The sequence below is a fragment of the Corapipo altera genome, unplaced genomic scaffold, assembly GCF_003945725.1.
Source record: "Corapipo altera isolate COAL_440 unplaced genomic scaffold, ASM394572v1 289, whole genome shotgun sequence".
NCBI lineage: Eukaryota > Metazoa > Chordata > Aves > Passeriformes > Pipridae > Corapipo > Corapipo altera.
The window spans coordinates 32,648-48,745 of NW_020885101.1; the positions used below are offsets into that span (position 1 = coordinate 32,648).

The 16,098-nt window shown below is 69.4% G+C and overlaps 4 protein-coding genes across 5 annotated transcripts; 2 read left to right on the top strand and 2 right to left on the bottom strand.

The window, feature by feature from the left end:
* Positions 1-2,814, top strand: TLX2 (T cell leukemia homeobox 2; the record flags this gene model as incomplete). Its single annotated transcript, XM_027669711.1, has 3 exons — positions 1-61; positions 1,602-1,839; positions 2,288-2,814. Coding segments are annotated over 3 exons (516 nt in total), but the record flags the coding sequence as incomplete, so codon positions are not given.
* Positions 2,815-3,587: 773 nt separating this feature from the next.
* On the top strand, positions 3,588-4,939 carry LOC113960240 (alpha-internexin-like). The gene is made up of 3 exons (XM_027669703.1): positions 3,588-3,823; positions 4,299-4,423; positions 4,488-4,939. Exons 1-3 carry the CDS (start codon positions 3,617-3,619, stop codon positions 4,537-4,539), a joined length of 384 nt encoding a protein of 127 aa, XP_027525504.1. The 5' UTR covers positions 3,588-3,616; the 3' UTR covers positions 4,540-4,939.
* A 923-nt stretch (positions 4,940-5,862) lies between these two features.
* On the bottom strand, positions 5,863-9,732 carry LOC113960245 (interleukin-12 subunit beta-like). Its single transcript, XM_027669712.1, has 7 exons — positions 9,651-9,732; positions 7,794-7,928; positions 7,135-7,356; positions 6,819-6,927; positions 6,554-6,735; positions 6,303-6,451; positions 5,863-6,000 (listed from the first exon to the last, which is right to left on the bottom strand). The coding sequence occupies exons 1-7, from the start codon at positions 9,730-9,732 to the stop codon at positions 5,863-5,865; spliced, it is 1,017 nt and encodes a 338-aa protein (XP_027525513.1).
* DQX1 (DEAQ-box RNA dependent ATPase 1) lies at positions 9,423-15,245 on the bottom strand. Of its 2 annotated transcripts, XM_027669717.1 has the most exons (11): positions 14,478-15,243; positions 13,170-13,363; positions 12,561-12,936; positions 12,120-12,356; positions 11,805-11,904; positions 11,555-11,710; positions 11,193-11,384; positions 10,993-11,118; positions 10,349-10,539; positions 10,077-10,267; positions 9,423-10,001 (listed from the first exon to the last, which is right to left on the bottom strand). In XM_027669717.1, exons 1-11 carry the CDS (start codon positions 14,757-14,759, stop codon positions 9,821-9,823), a joined length of 2,226 nt encoding a protein of 741 aa, XP_027525518.1. In that variant the 5' UTR covers positions 14,760-15,243; the 3' UTR covers positions 9,423-9,820. The 2 variants fall into 2 exon arrangements, with proteins under 2 accessions (XP_027525518.1, XP_027525517.1); XM_027669716.1 differs by having other exon boundaries at positions 10,077-10,539; positions 14,478-15,245.
* Positions 15,246-16,098: the final 853 nt, after the last annotated feature.

Here is a 16,098-nt window from a genome sequence, read left to right on the forward strand (position 1 = left end):
GGGCTGAGCACCAGTGCTGGGGCAGGACACTGGTTGCTGCACCCCCGAGGAGCAGGAGCAGGTGCTCAGGTCGGGGTCCCGGGCACCGGGGCCGTGTGCGGGTGCCGGAGACCCCCCGCCTGGCTCGGCTCGGCTCCCGCCCAAGATGGCGGCGCTGCCACGTCTGCGGCGCGGCCGCGTGTGGGGACGAAGCTGGGGCCATGTGGGGCTCGGGGCCTCGCACCAGCCACAGGGTGATGGGGCGGTGTGGGGTGGGAGGCTGGGGACTGTGGGGGTCCCACCCGGGTGCCAGCAGAGCCGTGTTCGCCTCCCGGCCCGCCCCGCCATCGCGGCGGTGACGAAGCAAGCACCGTCCCCGTGCAGGGGTGGTGGGTGACGTCCTCGTCTCCTGCCTGGCGCCAGCGGAGGGTGAACGGGGTGGCCCCTCCCAGTACGGGGTCTCTCAGCCGCAGCCATCACTCAGCGCTGGCCTTGGGGTGGGCTGCGGGCGGGCGGCATCTGGTCCCGGCGAGGGGCCGCCCTGCGCGGGGAGGGGGCGCGGGGGCCTCCGTCCCCCCGACTGCGCGGCTCCACCTGCGTCGACCGTGTCCGCCCCCGCCGGCGGGCAGGCGGCCTCCTGGGCGCGGGTGGGAGGGAGGGTCTGTCAGGAGGTCCCCGGGGTGCTGTGGGCTGTGCCCTGTGTCCTTGTGCCATGGGGGCCCAGGGCCCATGGTCACCCTTGGTCCGGGCCATGTGCAGCCCTGCCCATGCTGGCCCTGGCAATGGCCATGTTGCCACAAGGTGCCATAAGGCTGTGGTGCCACAGGGCCATGGGGCCATGGTTTGGCCATGGCTGCTGCTGGAGCGGGAGGGCAGTGGGTGTTGGGTGCTGACCCTACCAAACCCTCACCTTGCCTGCGCCACTTCGCTGCCGTGAAGCTGTGGCTCCAGCTCGATTCGGGAATGCGACACACTGGCCTAGTCAGGGCTGGCTCACACCTCCTCTGGGAAGGGACAGCCCCTTCCCCGGCCCCTGGCACTTCGGCAGCTGCCGTTGGTCAGCCCGGGCACTGCTGGCACATGGAGGCAGATGCCGGGACATGGAGGGAAACACCATCTGCCTCCTGACACATGCTGGGGTCCCACCCCCTGCCCGGGAGGGCTGGGCAGACCCTGCAGTGTCACAAAGGCTCCTCGCGGCAGGGCTTGGTGTGTGGGGAGGGTGGGTTTGGGCAGCCAGAGCCTGACTGTCCTGCATCGGCCCTGTGACCATCTGCCCCGTCCTGGTGCCCACCACTGGGCTGGGGAGCGATCATGCTGTGGCTGTGCGGTGGAAAAGGGTCCTCCCTTGAACCTCCTCTTGAGCTGCCCCTGGGTCCCTGGGCCAGGGGAGCAGGTAGGGATGACTCAGGGTGTCCCCCTCTCCTCCTCTCCCCAGCAGCACTGGTAGCCTCCTGGAGCTCCCTATCCCATGGCCCCCCAGAGCTCCTCATCGCCATGGTTCCCCCCCCGAGCTCCCTGTCCCCATGGCCCCGAGCTCCCCAGCATCCCCCCGGGCTCCTGCTCTGCCCTGCTCTGCTGGAGCTCCCCCAGAGCCCCCCATCATCCCACTTTCCCCACAGCCGCACTGTCACCCTTCACGGCCACGCGACGCATCGGGCACCCGTACCAGAACCGGACGCCACCCAAGCGCAAGAAGCCGCGGACGTCCTTCTCCCGGGTGCAGATCTGCGAGCTGGAGAAGCGCTTCCACCGGCAGAAGTACCTGGCCTCGGCCGAGCGTGCCACCCTGGCCAAGGCCCTCAAGATGACGGATGCCCAGGTCAAGACTTGGTTCCAGAACCGCCGCACCAAGTGGAGGTAACAGGGGTGGCCTCAGGGCAGCTACCACGACCCCCACATCCCTCCAGCAGCCCAACCCCACATCCCTCTGGCAGCCCTTCCCCTGGATCCTTCCAGCAGCTGCCTCCCTCTATGGCCAAGCCCCCCCATCCTGGGAAAGGCTGGACTGGGGAGGGATGGGACGCCCATCACCGTGGCATCCCCTGTGACCAGCTGGATGAGGTCTGATGGTGTCATGGGATGTGCCACACCGGCACAAGGTGGTGCTGAGGGATGAGGGACAAGGGACAGGGCTGTGGGGCAGTGCCACACTGACACACAGTGGTGCTGAGGGATGAGGGATAAGGGACAGGGCTACGGGGCAGTGCCACACTGACACACGGTGGTGCTGAGGGACAAGGGACAGGGCTGCGGGGCAGCTCTGGTGGTGCCAGCTGTGGTCTGTACCATCGGTGGGTCTCCGCAGGCGTCAGACGGCGGAGGAGCGCGAGGCAGAGCGGCAACAGGCCAACCGGCTGATGCTGCACCTGCAGCAGGAGGCTTTCCAGAAGAGCCTGGCACAGCCCCTGCCGCAGGACCCGCTCTGCATGCACAACTCCTCGCTCTATGCCCTGCAGAACCTCCAGCCCTGGGCCGAGGACAACAAGGTGACATCGGTGTCGGGGGTGGCCTCTGTGGTGTGAGGGCCCCGGGTGTCGCTGATGTGCCGGGAGGTGGCAGTGGGAGCCCAGCCTGCAGCAGGGAGGGGACTGCAGCTTCCTGGGGGCCTCCCATGGGCAGCCCCCTCCCTGCCACTGACAGCCCCCCCTTGGGCCCCCTGGCTGGGTGGCCATGCCCCTGCAACTGGACTCAAAGCTTTACCAAATCCCACCTGGAGCACCACTGTGGGCAGCCCCCTGCTCGGACCCCTGGGAGCCCACAGACAGGTCCCTACACCCTGCAGGGTTCTGCAGCCCCCTCACCCCAGGGTCCCTGTGCCAGGGCAGCTCCTTGGGGGTCCCTGCTCAGGACCTGCTGCCAACCCACCAGCGGCTCCATGAGTCAGGCTGGGGCAGCCAGTCCCCAGCCCACCTGGAGCAGGGCACAGTGTGGACATCCCGTTCCTGGTGCTGGGACCTGCCCCCCCAGGGGGGTCTGCACCCACCACACCACTTGCCTTATCCCTGGAGTTTGCCACCTCCGGCTTCCAGCTGTACCCACCATGCTGAATGAAGAACTTGGCCACTCTGGCTCCTCCCCAGTGGTGGGACAGACTGATGGACTGGGCCCCTGGCCCTGCACCCACCGATCTGTCGGCTCCCTGGGCCCAGACGTGCCCCCATGGCCCCCCACCATGGACTCGGGGTGCTCCCTATGCCGATGGATTGTACCAGCCCCTGACTCCCCCTGGTACCCCCATCACCTCCCACAGACTGAGCCTTCATGACCCACAGCACACTCGTGGGGGGCAGAGGGGCTGAACTCCCCCTCCTTTGGCAAATCTCTGTGCCCCCTCCCCAGTGACTCCCTAAGTGGAGGTTTTCCTCTCCCAAGACCTTCCAGCCCCACTCTGGCCTCGATTGGTGATGATGGTGGGGAGGAAGGGGGAGAACAACGACGACCTTGACCCCGAACTTGACCTTGCCCCCCACCTGACTGCTACCCACGACGCTGCGGCCCCTCGCCCCACTTTTGGGGGCAGGCTGCTGCTGGCCCCCCACCTCCGCTGCTGCCGGGAGGAGTCGGACAGCCGGTACCGGCGGGATTGGCTGCTGTTCCGTGACGCGGGGGGGAGTGGAACAGCATCACCACCGGGATGAGCGCGGCTGAGGGCCGGCCCCGGTGCCGGTGGGGCGGCGGCGGCGAGGCGGTTCTCCGTGCCCGTGCTGAGGCTGCCGGTTACCGGAGGCTGCTGCGAGCCCGAGCCGCCGAGGTGGAGGCGCTGCGGGGGGCGGTGGGTGCGTTACACCGGCAGCTGGAGGGGCTGCGGGACCGGCGGAGCGGGGAGCTGGCCAAGTACCAGGTGCGGGATGGGAGGGGGTCGGGGAGTGCCTGGGGGGCTGGGAGGGAACGGGGGGCTGGGATGCGAGGAGGGGGTGGTGTTTTGGGGAGGGGGAGGGGTGGTGCCGGGGCTGGATGCCTGGAGGGATGGGGTGAAGGGGGAGGATGGGGAGGGGCGGGGTCGGGGCGTCCCGATGGAGCTGAGGGGCCCGGGGAGGCAGCGGGAGGGGGCGAGGGATGGCATGGGGGTGTTTGGGGGGGGCGGGGGCTGGGGTGTCCGTGTGGGTGGGTGTCGGTGTGGGGCTGAGGATCCCGAGGTCCGTGCGGGGCGGGGACCGGGCCGGGGATCCCGGGAGTCCGTGTTAGGCGGGGTTCGGATCGCGGGTGGGGGTCCGTGCGGGGCGGGGGTCGGGCTGGGGGTCCCTGTGGGGAGGATGTTCGGCCGCGGGTCCCGGGGGTCGCCCCGCGGTCTCGGCGCTGCTGACGGCCCGGCTCAGGAGCGGGTGGCGGAGCTGGAGCGGGAGATCGGGGCGGCAGAGGCGGAGATGGCCCGGTGCCTGCGGGAGTACCCGGCGCTGCTGCGGCTGCGGATGGCGCTGGAGGCGGAGATCGCCGCGTACCGGTACGCGGGGGGAGGCGCGGGGAGCGCGGGGAGCGCGGGGCTCAACCCGGCCCTTCTCTTCCAGGGAGATGCTGGAGAGCGAGGAGCTGCGCCTGGGCGGTCTGGCCCCGCCATGATCGGACCCCTGGAGCCCCGCTCCCATCACCGAACCCGCCGTGACCACCGGACCCCCGGCACCGTGACCGGACCCTCAGCCCCACCACCAGACCCCCTGTCCCACTGTGACCGGACCCCGGTCCCTCCACCGAACCCCAGACCCTCGACTCCTGTGCCCCAGGACCCCCGACCTCGGGCCGTGGTACCCTCGGACCCTCTGGACCCCTCTGGACTCGCAGAGTCTTGGTCCTTCTGCCCCCTCGTGCCACGGGCCCCCAGACTCCTGTGCCCCCGCCTGCCCCCTGTCCTGGGACCCCCGGGAGGGCAGCGCCCGTGGGGCCACACACTCACCAGCCTCTCTGGGGTGGGGGTCCCGGCCCAGACCCGCGGGAAGCACCTCAATAAAGCTCCGTGGCATCACCCGGAGCCGACCCGTCTTGGGGTTGGGGAGTGGGGGGGGCAGGGGGCAGGACCCCGGCCAGGAGCACCCTCTGCGCTCCGGGGGTCTGCGGCAGAGCAGAGGCCCGGGGGGGCTCCAAGGGGAGGAGCTCAGGGGTGGGGCCCGGGCTCCATCCCGCCTGGTGCAGCCCTTCAGCCTGGGCTGGGCACCCTCCCGAACACCGAGGGGGCACATCGTGGGGGCCCAGCCACAGCTCCAGTGGGACCTGAGCCCCCCACTGCTGTCGGGTGACCCCTGCCCCCCCCACTGGACCGTGACCATGTCCTGCTCTAGGACTGGTGCTCCTGGGGTCAGGACAGGATCCTGCTCCCCAGGACGTGGGAATGGGGTGCTACCCCTCAGGACTTGCCCCCTGGGTGCTGCCCCTGAGACTGAGGATGCTGCCCCACTTCTGTGGGGGTTGGTGAGGATTAGGGGGGATCGGTGAGGATTAGGGGGGTCCAGGACACCTATGGACAGCTGGGCAGGGCTGTGGGGACCCTCCACCTGGGCTGTCCATGAGCTGGGCTGGCTCGAGCAGGGAGTCTGTTCCAGTCATACAGAAGGACCCCAGGGCCAAGCCCTGCTCAGGCCAGGAGCCCTCTGGGGAGTTGTGGGGGCCCAGCACCCCCATACCCACACAGACACAGACCAGGGTTTGTGGTAACAGAGTCAAGCCCAGCGCTTTAATAGGGGGGAAAAAAACCCCTTTTTAACAAGGGAAAAAGCCTTTTCTGAGCAGTACAAGGGAGAGCAAGGTGGGTGCTGGTGCCTGTCCCACTGTGGCTGTCCCATTGGGGTCCCCCCAGCCCCAGGTGTGCCCCTGGAGGTTTGTGGAGGGGAGGGAAAGGGTGCTGGGGAAAGGAGATGTCTGTGCATGGGGTCAGCGTGCTCAGAGCCAGCGTTATCGTGTGTTGAGGTCCTGCCAGGGGCTCCAGGGGCTCCAAGCCAGGGGGGTGTAGGGGTCCCGGCAGCTGATGCGCACCCGCTGTGCACCCACCTGCACCTCTGTCTCCTCCACGCCCTCCACGAACCGCTCAACCTGCAAAGGGGGCAGGTCATGGCCTGGGCAGATCCTCGGGTAGGGGGAAGCCATGGCAGAGGAGTGGGGGCAGAGCTGGGGGGAGCAGAGGTGACAGCCAGGGGTGACAATTCATTGCCTCAAGGAGAGAAGCAGCAGAGTGGGGAGGGGGCCATGGCTGAACCTGCAGAGAGTCCCTGTTCCCAATGCCCCCCAGTACAGGGAAGAGCCCAGGATGGGGCAGGGTGGGGACACGGGGCAGGATGGGGACACAGGGCAGGGTGGGTGTGTGTGGGGTCCGGCTGGGCAGGGACCCCTGTTACCTGGGTGCCATTGAGGAGCTCGTACTGCAGATGGTAGAGCAGCACAAAGTAGGAGGTGGGGCGCTGCCAGGAGGCTGGGGGTGCCCAGGCCAGGTGGAGCTGCTCCCCCTGCCACCGCAGGGTCAACTCCTGGGGCGGGGCGGGACGCACTGCGGGCAGGGGGGGCTCAGGATGGGGGCTGAGCCCCCCTCAGAGCCCCCAGTGCCCCTTGAACGTCCCCATCCCTCGGGCTGCTGCTGCCCTGAGCTCACCAATGTCACGGAGGAAGAAGTGCTTGGAGAGGCTGAGGTAGGAGGTGTCTGAGAGCCCCTCCAGGTGCAGCCACAGCGGACGCAGCTCCTCACCGAAGGGGCAGAACGAGGGGTCGGCCAGGCTGGCGTTGAACCGGCCGTGGGCCCCGGCCACTGGCACCCACGGACTCACGGAGCCATCGCTGAGGGGAGGGAGGCGTGAGCAGGTGTGAGGGCTGGTTGGCCGAGGGGCTGGGGTGGGTCTGGGAGGTCCCAGGACACCCACCTGCGTGTGAGGCGGGCACGGAAGACGACAGAGGGGGGCCCAGGCCAGGAGCAGTGGAAGGAGCCGTGGTAGGACTCAGCCTGGCAGGACACGTTGATCTCTTCCTCGCCTGGGGGGCCGAGGGGGGTAGGGGGGTGTGGGGCTGGGAGCGATGCCCCCTCCCTGCTCAGCACTGGTGAGGCTCCCCCGGCCCCAAAGCCCTGCCTGGTGCAGCCCCATGGACGGCACATGAGCAGCTCTGGGTCCCCAGCCTGCCCCCCGTCCCTGCACCCCATCACCCCCCTGCCCGGGCTCTCCCAGCCACGTCCCTCCTTACGGGCACCGCTGACCACCACGTAGGTGGTGTCCAGCAGGACAGGGCCGGCCCAGCAGCTGTAGTTGCCCGTGGCTGGCAGGTCTAAGCCGAGGATGGTGAGGTTCCGGCCCTCAGCCTCCAGTTCGGCCATGGGCTCCTGCTCCCCGTTCAGTGTCCAGCTGATGTGTGGCTCCAACGTGTCACACTGCACCACCACGTCCTCGTTCAGCTGCCCCACCTGGACTGCAGGTGAGAGGCAGAGCCTGGGGTCAGAGATGGGCTGTGCTGGGGGCAGCTTGTCCCTCACACCAGCACGGGGCTGGGTGCCCTTCAGCCATCCTGCCCCATGGTCCCCACCCTGCTCCTGCACCCCAAATCCATTCCCATCTGTCCCATCACCCCACATCCATCTCCCTGCTCCTGCACCCTAAATCCATTCCCACCTGTTCCATCCATCCCCCCACATCCACCCCCCCTCTCCCTCACCCCACATCCATCCCCCTATCACCCTCATGCCCTCTCTCAAACCCCTCAGCAGAGCTGTCTGACCCCTATCAGAGGGATGCAGGATGGGTATACCCCCTGCTCCCTCCAATTGGTGTGAGGTCCCTGCAGCCCCCTCCCATTGGGAGGTTCCCCCTCCAAGGCCTCCCCCGTGCCCGGGGGGCAGCAGCACTCACACTTTGGGGGGAAGGCAGTCAGGGTGTCCACGGGCACGAGGCACAGCACCAGCCCCACCAGCCCCAGCATCTGGGAGGGGAAGGGGAAGAGAAGGGTAGGGGAAGGGCAGCCCCGGGTGGGGGGCTGGACGTACCCTGGGAGAGGGGCAGAGCCAGCAGGGCCACCAAAGGCAGAGTACCCGGCCGTGGGAGCAGCATCCCCGAGCAGGACACCCCCGAGATCCCCCAGTCACCCCGGGACCCCCCACCCTCCTGTCTGTGCCTACCTCTGCGCCTGCTGCTCCAGTGACTCCGGTGGGCACAGTAGGGCCGGGGGCTGTGGATTTATACTGGGCTGGACTCCACGGGGGTGCCCCAAGGTGCAACCACAGCAGCATCACAGTTCTCAGAAGTGGAGAGAGCTGTGTGGGAGCCGTGCTCAGCCCCCCACCCACCCGGCCCCAGGACTCACCGCTGGTACTTCCCAGGCAGGGGTCACCCGGACCTGCTGCCCTGCCCTGACCGCTGGAGGACGGGTCACCCCAGGAACGACCAGGCAAGGGTCAGCAGGGGCACACAGGACAGTGCCGGGGTCCTGGGTGGTCCCAGCTCCCCCAGAGGGGGCTCCTCCTGAGCCCCTGCACCACCCCGAGGGTCTGCACATCACCACATGCCCCACAGAGCCCCCACAGCACCCTGCCATGGGGTGGGACCATCAGCAGTCTGGTGGGACCATCTGAGGTCCATCAGCACTGGCCCCTGAGGTCCGGAGAGGGGCTGGGCCCTGCTGGCTGGGCCGTGGCACGGGTTGTCTTGTCCCTTCCCTCCCCTCTTTGGGGCACTGCACATCCCATGGGATGCTGTACAGGGATGGGGTCACATGGACAGAGGACACTGTGGCCACCAGCCACCCTCCTTTGTCATTGCAACCACTGCCAGCCCAGGGTGAGGGCACAGGGCAGCCCCTGCCCCGGGAAGGGGAGCACTGTGCCTGCTCATGTACTTTCTGGGGCTCCTAGAAAGCAAAGGGGAAGTGGGGGCTGCGGGAGCCTTGGGGGAGCCCAGCCCTCACCTTTCGAGTCTCTGTGGCCAGCACAAGGCAGTGGAGCCTCCAGGTCCCTTCCTGAGCAGAGTCAAGCCCCTGTGCATGGGCTGAAGGGAGGGAAGAGGGAGCAGGACCCTTGACCCCCCAGGCAGAGGCTCAGCCCTTGGCTGTAGTGCCAGGGCTGTAGAGAATCCTGAGGCTGGAAGGGGGGACCACAAGAGGGGAGGGAGGAGGGCGGGCACCTCGCCTGGGGGTGCACCCATGCCCTGTCCCATGCTGGGGGAGGAGGCACTGGCAGCACGTTTAGGGGGTTGCTCACCCCCCCTCGCTGGCCACAGCTTCCCCTTGGCTTCTGCAGAAGAACCGCAACTAGGGAAGGGAAGCCCCGGTGAAAAGGCCAGGGCTGCCCTCAGACCTCAGCGTGGCTGGGGACCCAGCATGACACTCAAAACAGAGGCGGGAGGGGAACGAGGCCTCACAGACAGAAACTCCCCAGAGAGAGCAGCAGAGACAGAGCCTGTCCCAGTCAGACCCCTCCGTGATATCCCACAGCAGGACAGACCCCACTCCAGCTGGACCCCTTGGCTGCAGTCATGGACGTGAGACCAGGAGCAAAGGTCACAAAACTTTATACAGGAGGGACCCGTGTGCAGGCCCTCGGCCCCAGGCGTGGGGGCAGCAGGACAAGCGGTGCCTCCACCCCAGCAGAACCCTGGGAAAAGACAGGGGGAAGGAGCCCGGTGGGGAGGGCCCACACAACTCCCCTGGCCGGGGCCAGCACTCCCCAGTCCGTGCTCTGAGGTGCCACAGTGGCCCCACGGCCGCTGGCCCACGACTGCCCGTGGTGCAGCGCTGGGGCCGTGCCCAGTCGTGCCCACACCTCCCTGGGGCCAGGGACAGCCCCTGCAGCCGCATGGCCCCCCCAGGGACCCTCCAGGGCTCCCCCATCTCCAGTGTCACAGCCAAGCCCAGGCAGCCCCTGCTGGGGCTCTGGTGCTCCGGCTCACTGCAGGACACAGACGTCCCCCTCCACAGCCTCCCGTCCGGCCGCCTCCGCCAGCGGCTCCGGCCCCGCTGGCGCATCCTCTGTCGCCACCACCTTCTCCCGCAGCTCCATCAGCAGGTCCCGGCCCTCGCTGGGTGGCAGGTTGCTCAGGTAGTACTGGGGGGCCAGCTCCACCAACCTATGGGGACAGGGGGTCAGGCAGCAGCGGGGACCCCCCAGAGGGCCCTGTCCCTCCCCGTCCCCAAGCCCTCACATTTGGGGCTGGATCTCCGAGACCACGCGCAGGCAGTTGTCCTGGGAGATGGTGAACTCGTGGTAGAGCACCCAGGGGGGCAGGCGGCGGGGGGGCGGCCGCAGCAGGTACCCGCAGGCGGGGGCCAGGTGTGCCACGTGTTTGTGTGTCAGCATCACGTAGTTGCCAGAGCCATCGATGTCACGGGCGACCTGGGAGCAGAGTAGAAGGGAGTGGGGTGATGGTACACCCCCCACGGCCCACCACAGCCCCCCCACAGTCCCTGGACCCACCTTTAGGAAGTACCCGGAGATGAGGGCCCGCTGGATGTTGAGGGCGTTGGCGTCGGAGCCGAAGGCGGGCGGTGAGACGGGCAGCTCGATGCGCCGCATCACCTCCAGCAGCTCGGCGCGCACCGTGCCCGCCAGGCGCAGCCCCTCCGCGCCCACCCCGTGCTTCCGGCACCAGCCCTCGTCCCCGGCGTCTGCAGGACAGCAGGGTCAGTGGGGTGGGGACAGGGATGGGACAGTGGGGTCGGCAGCATGGGAAGAGGGATGGGACAGCAGGGTCAGTGACACAGCGACAAGAGTTAGACGGCAAAGTCAGTGACATAGGGACAGGACAGGGGTGCCAGCGACACAGGGATGGGGAGGGGGCAGCAGAGACCTCAGAGGGCTGGGGTCTCAGGGGTTACAGAAGCTGGCACAGCTCCCACCGGCTGCATCCCCTCCCTGCACCAGGGACAGGGACCAGGCTGTCCCCCTTCCAAACCCTCGTGTGGCCGGGCTGGGGACAGGTGAGGGGGCTGTAGGGTGCCTGCCGGGGTACAGGGGCCACACAGGGCAGCTGTGGGACAGCCACAGGGGTGCAGGGGATACTGAGGGGTCTGTGGGACGCCCACAGGGGTGCAGCCCCCCGCCCCCCTGCCCATGCTCACGCTGCTGGAAGGCATTGAAGATGTTGATGAGGGTGAAGTGGTCCCCGTTGGGGTGCAGCAGTGCCCGCCGGCGCAGAGCCACGGCCTCCTCCAGGTGTGTGGATGGGGGCACGAAGCAGGGGGACGCTGGGGGCGGGCAGGGGGGTCACGGTGTGCCCCCAGCACCCCCCTGCAGTGCTGGCTGCCCCCCCGCACGGTACCTGTGAGCATGGCAGCCAGGCTGACCATCTCCTCCACGCAGTCGAATTCGCAGGAGGCGATGAGGGCCTTGGCCAGCTGTGGGTCCAGCGGAAACTCCGACATGATGATCCCCACCTCCGACAGGTTCCCATCGTCGTCCAGAGCTGCCAGGTAGTCCAGGTCCTCCAGTGCTTGCATCAGCGACTCGGGGGCTGGGGTGGGATGTCAGGCAGCTCTGCCCACCCTCCTCCTACAGCTGCCAGGCCCCCCAGCCCCTCTCCAGAGACAACCCAGGCCACAGTCATGGCCATGGTCAGCCTGTAGCTCTCTGGCACAGCCTCCCACAGCATGCCTGGTCCCTACCTCACCCCACAGGCTCTACCTGGGCGGTCGAGGAAGTCACACTGGCCCATGTCAGCGATGTCCAGGCGCTTCAGCAGCAGCACGAGGCGGCTCAGGCTGGTCTCGCTGACGTGGGGCGCGGGGCTGGGGGGCAGGCGCTGCTCGAAGGCCTCCGAGTATAGGCGCAGGCACGTGCCTGCAGGAGAGGGGCCATGAGGTGGGACACGGCTGAGAGGGGTTGCAGGGGGTGGGACAACAGCTCCAGGGGGACATCGGGGCAGGGGTCTCACCTGAGGGGCTGCCAGCTGCCCGCTGCATGCGCGACTCTGCCTGGCTCCGGCTGATGGGCCGCAGCACCTGGGACTCGGCGCGGATGCGAGGGTTGTACACCTGCAGTGAGGATGTGAGGGGGACACTGCAGGGGAGCCCCCACCCTCCCCCAAGGCCCCCCTGCCTGCCACTGCAGGGCCACTGCTGCCACCTCCCTCATCCCAGCCTGAAGCACCATGATGGCTGAGCGGACCCTGCAGCCCACCCCCCACTGTGCCTGGAGCAGAGCCAACCCTCTCCCTGGGACTCCCCCTCGTGTCCCCCATCCCACTCACGCTGCGCAGCTCCAGCCCCGAGTCGATGACGAAGCGCACGGTGCCCAGCGAGAAGGACGAGTCCCCGAGCCAGTGGGTGACGATGACGCGCCGCTCCCAGCTCTCCTCGGGCGCCTCATACAGTCGCTGTGCGGCCCGGCCCACCCCGGGGTGCAGCGGCAGCACCAGCAGTGGGCCCAGCGCCGGGCTCAGCGCCACGGCCTCCGTCTGGATGGCAGCACAGCACTCGGAGATCTCCTGGGGAAGGGCACACCCCGCCCTGAGGTCAGGGTGCTGCTCCGTGCCCCGCACCCGTTTCCACTGCCCACCAGCACCCATAGCCCCTTTGCAGAGGAGCCCCAGCTCCACCAGTTTGGTCTCCAGCATCCCTTAGCATCCTCAGGGCTCCCCACTGAGAGGGATCCCCCAAGCCTCTCCTGCCTTGCTCCCCTGACAGCTCACCTGCTCGCTGGCCAGGAAGATCAGGACGTGGCCGGGTTCCTGGCGCCCGTGGATGTCCAGCACGGCCTGGCAGGCAGCGGCCACGCGCCCGTGGGCCGGTGGCTCCCGGTAGAGCAGCTGTGGCGGGGGGCTGTGCCCCGGGACCCGCACCACAGGGGGGTCCCCGCAGAAGGCGCGCAGCCGCGGCTCCAGGGCGGGGGCAGTGACCACCACGAGCCGCAGCGCCGGGCGCTGGCGCAGCACGTCCTTGAGCAGCCCCAGCAGCGCGTCCGTGGGCACCGTGCGCTCCTGCGCCTCGTCCAGCACCACCACCCCGTACTGCCGCAGCAGCGGGTCCGACGTCATCTCCCGCAGCAGCATCTCGTCCGAGCAGAACCTGCCACAGCCCCACCCTGTCAGCGTGGACCCCCGGCGGGGGGGAGCGCCTCAGCCCCTCCCCACGGCAGCAGGCAGGCAGGCAGGCAGCAGGCAGGAAGGAGGGAGACAGCCAGCCCCCCCCGGCACCACTCCCCGGCGAGGCCCGGCTGGATTAAGGGATTACGGGGAGCTCAGTGGGATTAGAGTGCTGCACTCCCAGCACAGGCCCGCCGGGCCCCATCCCTCCCGTACCTGAGGATGGTCTCGGCAGTGCAGCAGTCCTCGTGGGGCACGCAGTAGCCCACCTCGTGGCCCAGGTTCAGGTCCATCTCGTCGGCTACACGCAGGGAGAGGCTGAGGGCAGCCAGGCTGTGGGGCTGGGTGCAGGCCACCAGCCCATGGGCAAATTGCAGAGACAGAGCGTACTCGGCGCACCACTGCGGGATCTGTGGGGACAGGGTGGGGGTCAGCATTGTCTCAGGCCCAGCCCCTCCCTGCTGTGCCCCTCCAAAGGGCACAGGGATTCTCTCCAGGGATCCAGCTGCAGGACCTTTGGGGCCAGAGCCTATCCAGAGGTCCAGGCAGGACCTTCCCTCCCTACTCCTGTCACCTCTCAGATCAACAACCTGTGACAGGAGCCCCACCACCCCACACCCACACCTTCCTGCCCTGGTATGGGACACTGCAGCCCTGCTCTCACATTAGGGATACGGGACAACAGTCCAGGAAAACCCTTAGAGAGTGACAGGGAAGGGAGCACCAGAGAGCAGTTGCTGGCCAAGCGCCCAGCTGGGCAGTGTGGGACAATGCCAGGGCCACACGTATGTCCCTTGGGCACTGGAGACCAGAGTCCTGCTTCACCCTGTCCTGTGTGCCCCCCACGAGCAGTGCCCTTGTGCCCCCAGTGTCCCAGGGCCCTACAGGGACTGCAGGCAGGGTGCTGCACCCAAAAACACCATGTCTGGGGCCCACACGGAGGATTTATTCCACAAATCCATCCGGGCTGGCTGAGCCCAGGAACTCAGCAGGTCACACCCAGGGAGGTGATCTGGGCAAGTGGCCCGAGCCCAGGGCCCACACCCCAACAGCCCAGGGCCAATAGTGCTGACCCAGTCCAGTGCAGCCTCATGGCAGCTCCAGTGATCCCTCCCTGGTCAAAGTCCCCGGCGCTGTCCCTGGGTGCCGCCAGTGGCTGCCGGGTGGGACCAGCTCCCTGGGGTGGGCAGGGGGTAAATGGCACCTCAGCCCCGCCACTGGCCCTGCGCTGGGCTCAGCTCTGGGGAGGGGCCATTCCCCCCACCCTGTGCCATCTCCGGGGCCAGCTGCTCTCGTGGCAGCGCTTCTCAGCTCGTGCCAAGGCTTTGCCCGGGGCCCAGCGCCAGCCCCGGCACATCCCAGTCCCCACCCAGCCCCGCCGGGCTCAGCGCAGCGGCCCCAGGGGTCCGACACCCCCTCCGTGTGTCCCAGCGGCTCCGGTCCTTCCGTGGGCTCCGGCAGGACCCACGCGCAGCGCCCGGCGAGGCCGGACACCCCTGTGCCCCGGGACAGCCCTCCCCTCACCTGGGTGCTCTTGCCGGTGCCGGGCGGGCCGGACACCAGGACGATGCCGCTGTTCCCCTCCAGGTGCTCCATGAAGCTGTACTTGGTGGTCCAGACCGGCAGCTCCCGGCGCTGCCGCAGCAGCTCATAGTAGCGGGAGGAGAAGGGCAGCCCGTCGTAGGGATTCACCTCCAGGTCCCCGTCGCAGCCCAGGGACGGCTCTTCGTCCTCCTCCTCCTCCCCCAGCGCGGAGCCGGGGCCGCTCGGCCCGGGCAGGGGTCCCGGGGCCCCGCAGCCGGCCATGGCGGGGACAGCGGAGCTGCGGGGGCGGGCGGGGGCGGAGCGGCACCGGCGCTGACCCACCCTCACCTGCGGCCCGGGAAGGAGTCGGGACAGCCCAGTGCCACGTCCTGTCCCGCGGGGAGGGGGAGCCGCGGGCACCGGGCACGGGGGCGCGGGCAGAGGGGCAGCGACGGTGGCGGGGGGTGACACGGGCGGGACGCGGGGCCCGGGGAGCGGGCAGGGAACGGGGGCACCGGGACGGGTTACCGGGAGAGCCCGGCAGGACCGAACGGGGTGCGGGGACAGGACCGGGCTATGCGTGGGGATTAGGACGGGGCACAGGGGGTGCGGGACGGGGCGGACACCTTAGGGATGCCGGCCCCGAATGCCACGGGCGGACCGGGCCGGCGGAGCACCTGTACGGAGCGGACCGGACCGGGCACCTGAGCACCGGCACCGGGTCGGGTCGGAGCGGGCACCTGAGCACCGGCACCGGAGCGGGCGGGCCGGGGGCGGGTCCCCCGCGCCCCCCGGGCCGAGCTCCCGGTTCCGGTTCCGGCCCCGCTCACCTGCGCGCGCCACCGCCCCCGCCCGGGGACACGGCCACGTGACCGCCCCGTCACCCAATCAGCGCCCGCGCCGGGCGGAGCCCGGATGTGGCGGCGGGACCGGACCGGGCGGGACCCGCCGGGACCCCCGAGCTCCCGGGACACCCCGGGACACCCCGGGACGCCGAGCTCCCGGGGCCCCGGCAGCGCTCCCGGCTCCGGCCGCGGTCCCGCCCTGCCCGAGGCCCTCCGCCGCAAGCCCCGATGCGCGGTCCCGAGCCGAGCGCCACTGCAGCCACAGCCCATCCGCGGCTCCTACCGGGACCGAACGTCCCAGTACCGGACATCCCGGTGCTGGTGCGGGGCATCCCCTATCGGGGCATCCAGCACCGCTGCCGGGTGTGCTGTACCGGGGCATCCCCCGTTGGGGCATCCTGTACTGCCGTCCGGTGTACCGGGGCCTGTACCGGAGCATCCCGTAACGGTGCCGCTCATCCTGGTGTCGGAGGGGGCGTCCTGTACCGGCGCCCCAGCCGCGGCGGCTCCCGGCGGGACCGGCAGGTGGAGCTCCCCGACCAGCGAACGGCTCCGGGCGGCCCGGGCCGGCCTGAGCTCCCGCGGGGCAGAGCCGGGCACCGGGCAGAGCCGGGTACCGGGCACAGCCAGGCACCGGGCAGAACCGGGCACCGGGCACAGCCGGGCACCGGGCACAGCCGGGTACCGGGCACAGCCGGGCGGGGCCGAGCAGTCCCTGCTGGCCTCGGCACTGCGGGAACCGGGAACCCCGGAGGCTGCGGGAACTGAAAGTCCAG

What these genes read in the sequence shown, in the direction of transcription:
- LOC113960240 (XM_027669703.1), top strand. Translation starts at nt 3,617, where the DNA reads ATGAGCGCGGCTGAGGGCCGGCCCCGGTGCCGGTGGGGCGGCGGCGGC. An exon ending in GGGAGCTGGCCAAGTACCAG is followed by an intron (nt 3,824 to 4,298) that starts GTGCGGGATGGG and finishes GGCCCGGCTCAG; the next exon opens with GAGCGGGTGGCGGAGCTGGA. An exon ending in GCGGAGATCGCCGCGTACCG is followed by an intron (nt 4,424 to 4,487) that starts GTACGCGGGGGG and finishes CTTCTCTTCCAG; the next exon opens with GGAGATGCTGGAGAGCGAGG.
- LOC113960245 (XM_027669712.1), bottom strand. Translation starts at nt 9,732, where the DNA reads ATGCGGCTGCAGGGGCTGTCCCTGGCCCCAGGGAGGTGTGGGCACGAC. An exon ending in GACTGCCTTCCCCCCAAAGT is followed by an intron (nt 7,357 to 7,793) that starts GTGAGTGCTGCT and finishes TCTCACCTGCAG; the next exon opens with TCCAGGTGGGGCAGCTGAAC. An exon ending in AGCTCCTCAATGGCACCCAG is followed by an intron (nt 6,001 to 6,302) that starts GTAACAGGGGTC and finishes CCCCCTTTGCAG; the next exon opens with GTTGAGCGGTTCGTGGAGGG.
- DQX1 (XM_027669716.1), bottom strand. Translation starts at nt 14,759, where the DNA reads ATGGCCGGCTGCGGGGCCCCGGGACCCCTGCCCGGGCCGAGCGGCCCC. An exon ending in TGACTTCCTCGACCGCCCAG is followed by an intron (nt 11,385 to 11,554) that starts GTAGAGCCTGTG and finishes ATCCCACCCCAG; the next exon opens with CCCCCGAGTCGCTGATGCAA. An exon ending in TCGGAGATCCAGCCCCAAAT is followed by an intron (nt 10,002 to 10,076) that starts GTGAGGGCTTGG and finishes CTGTCCCCATAG; the next exon opens with GTTGGTGGAGCTGGCCCCCC.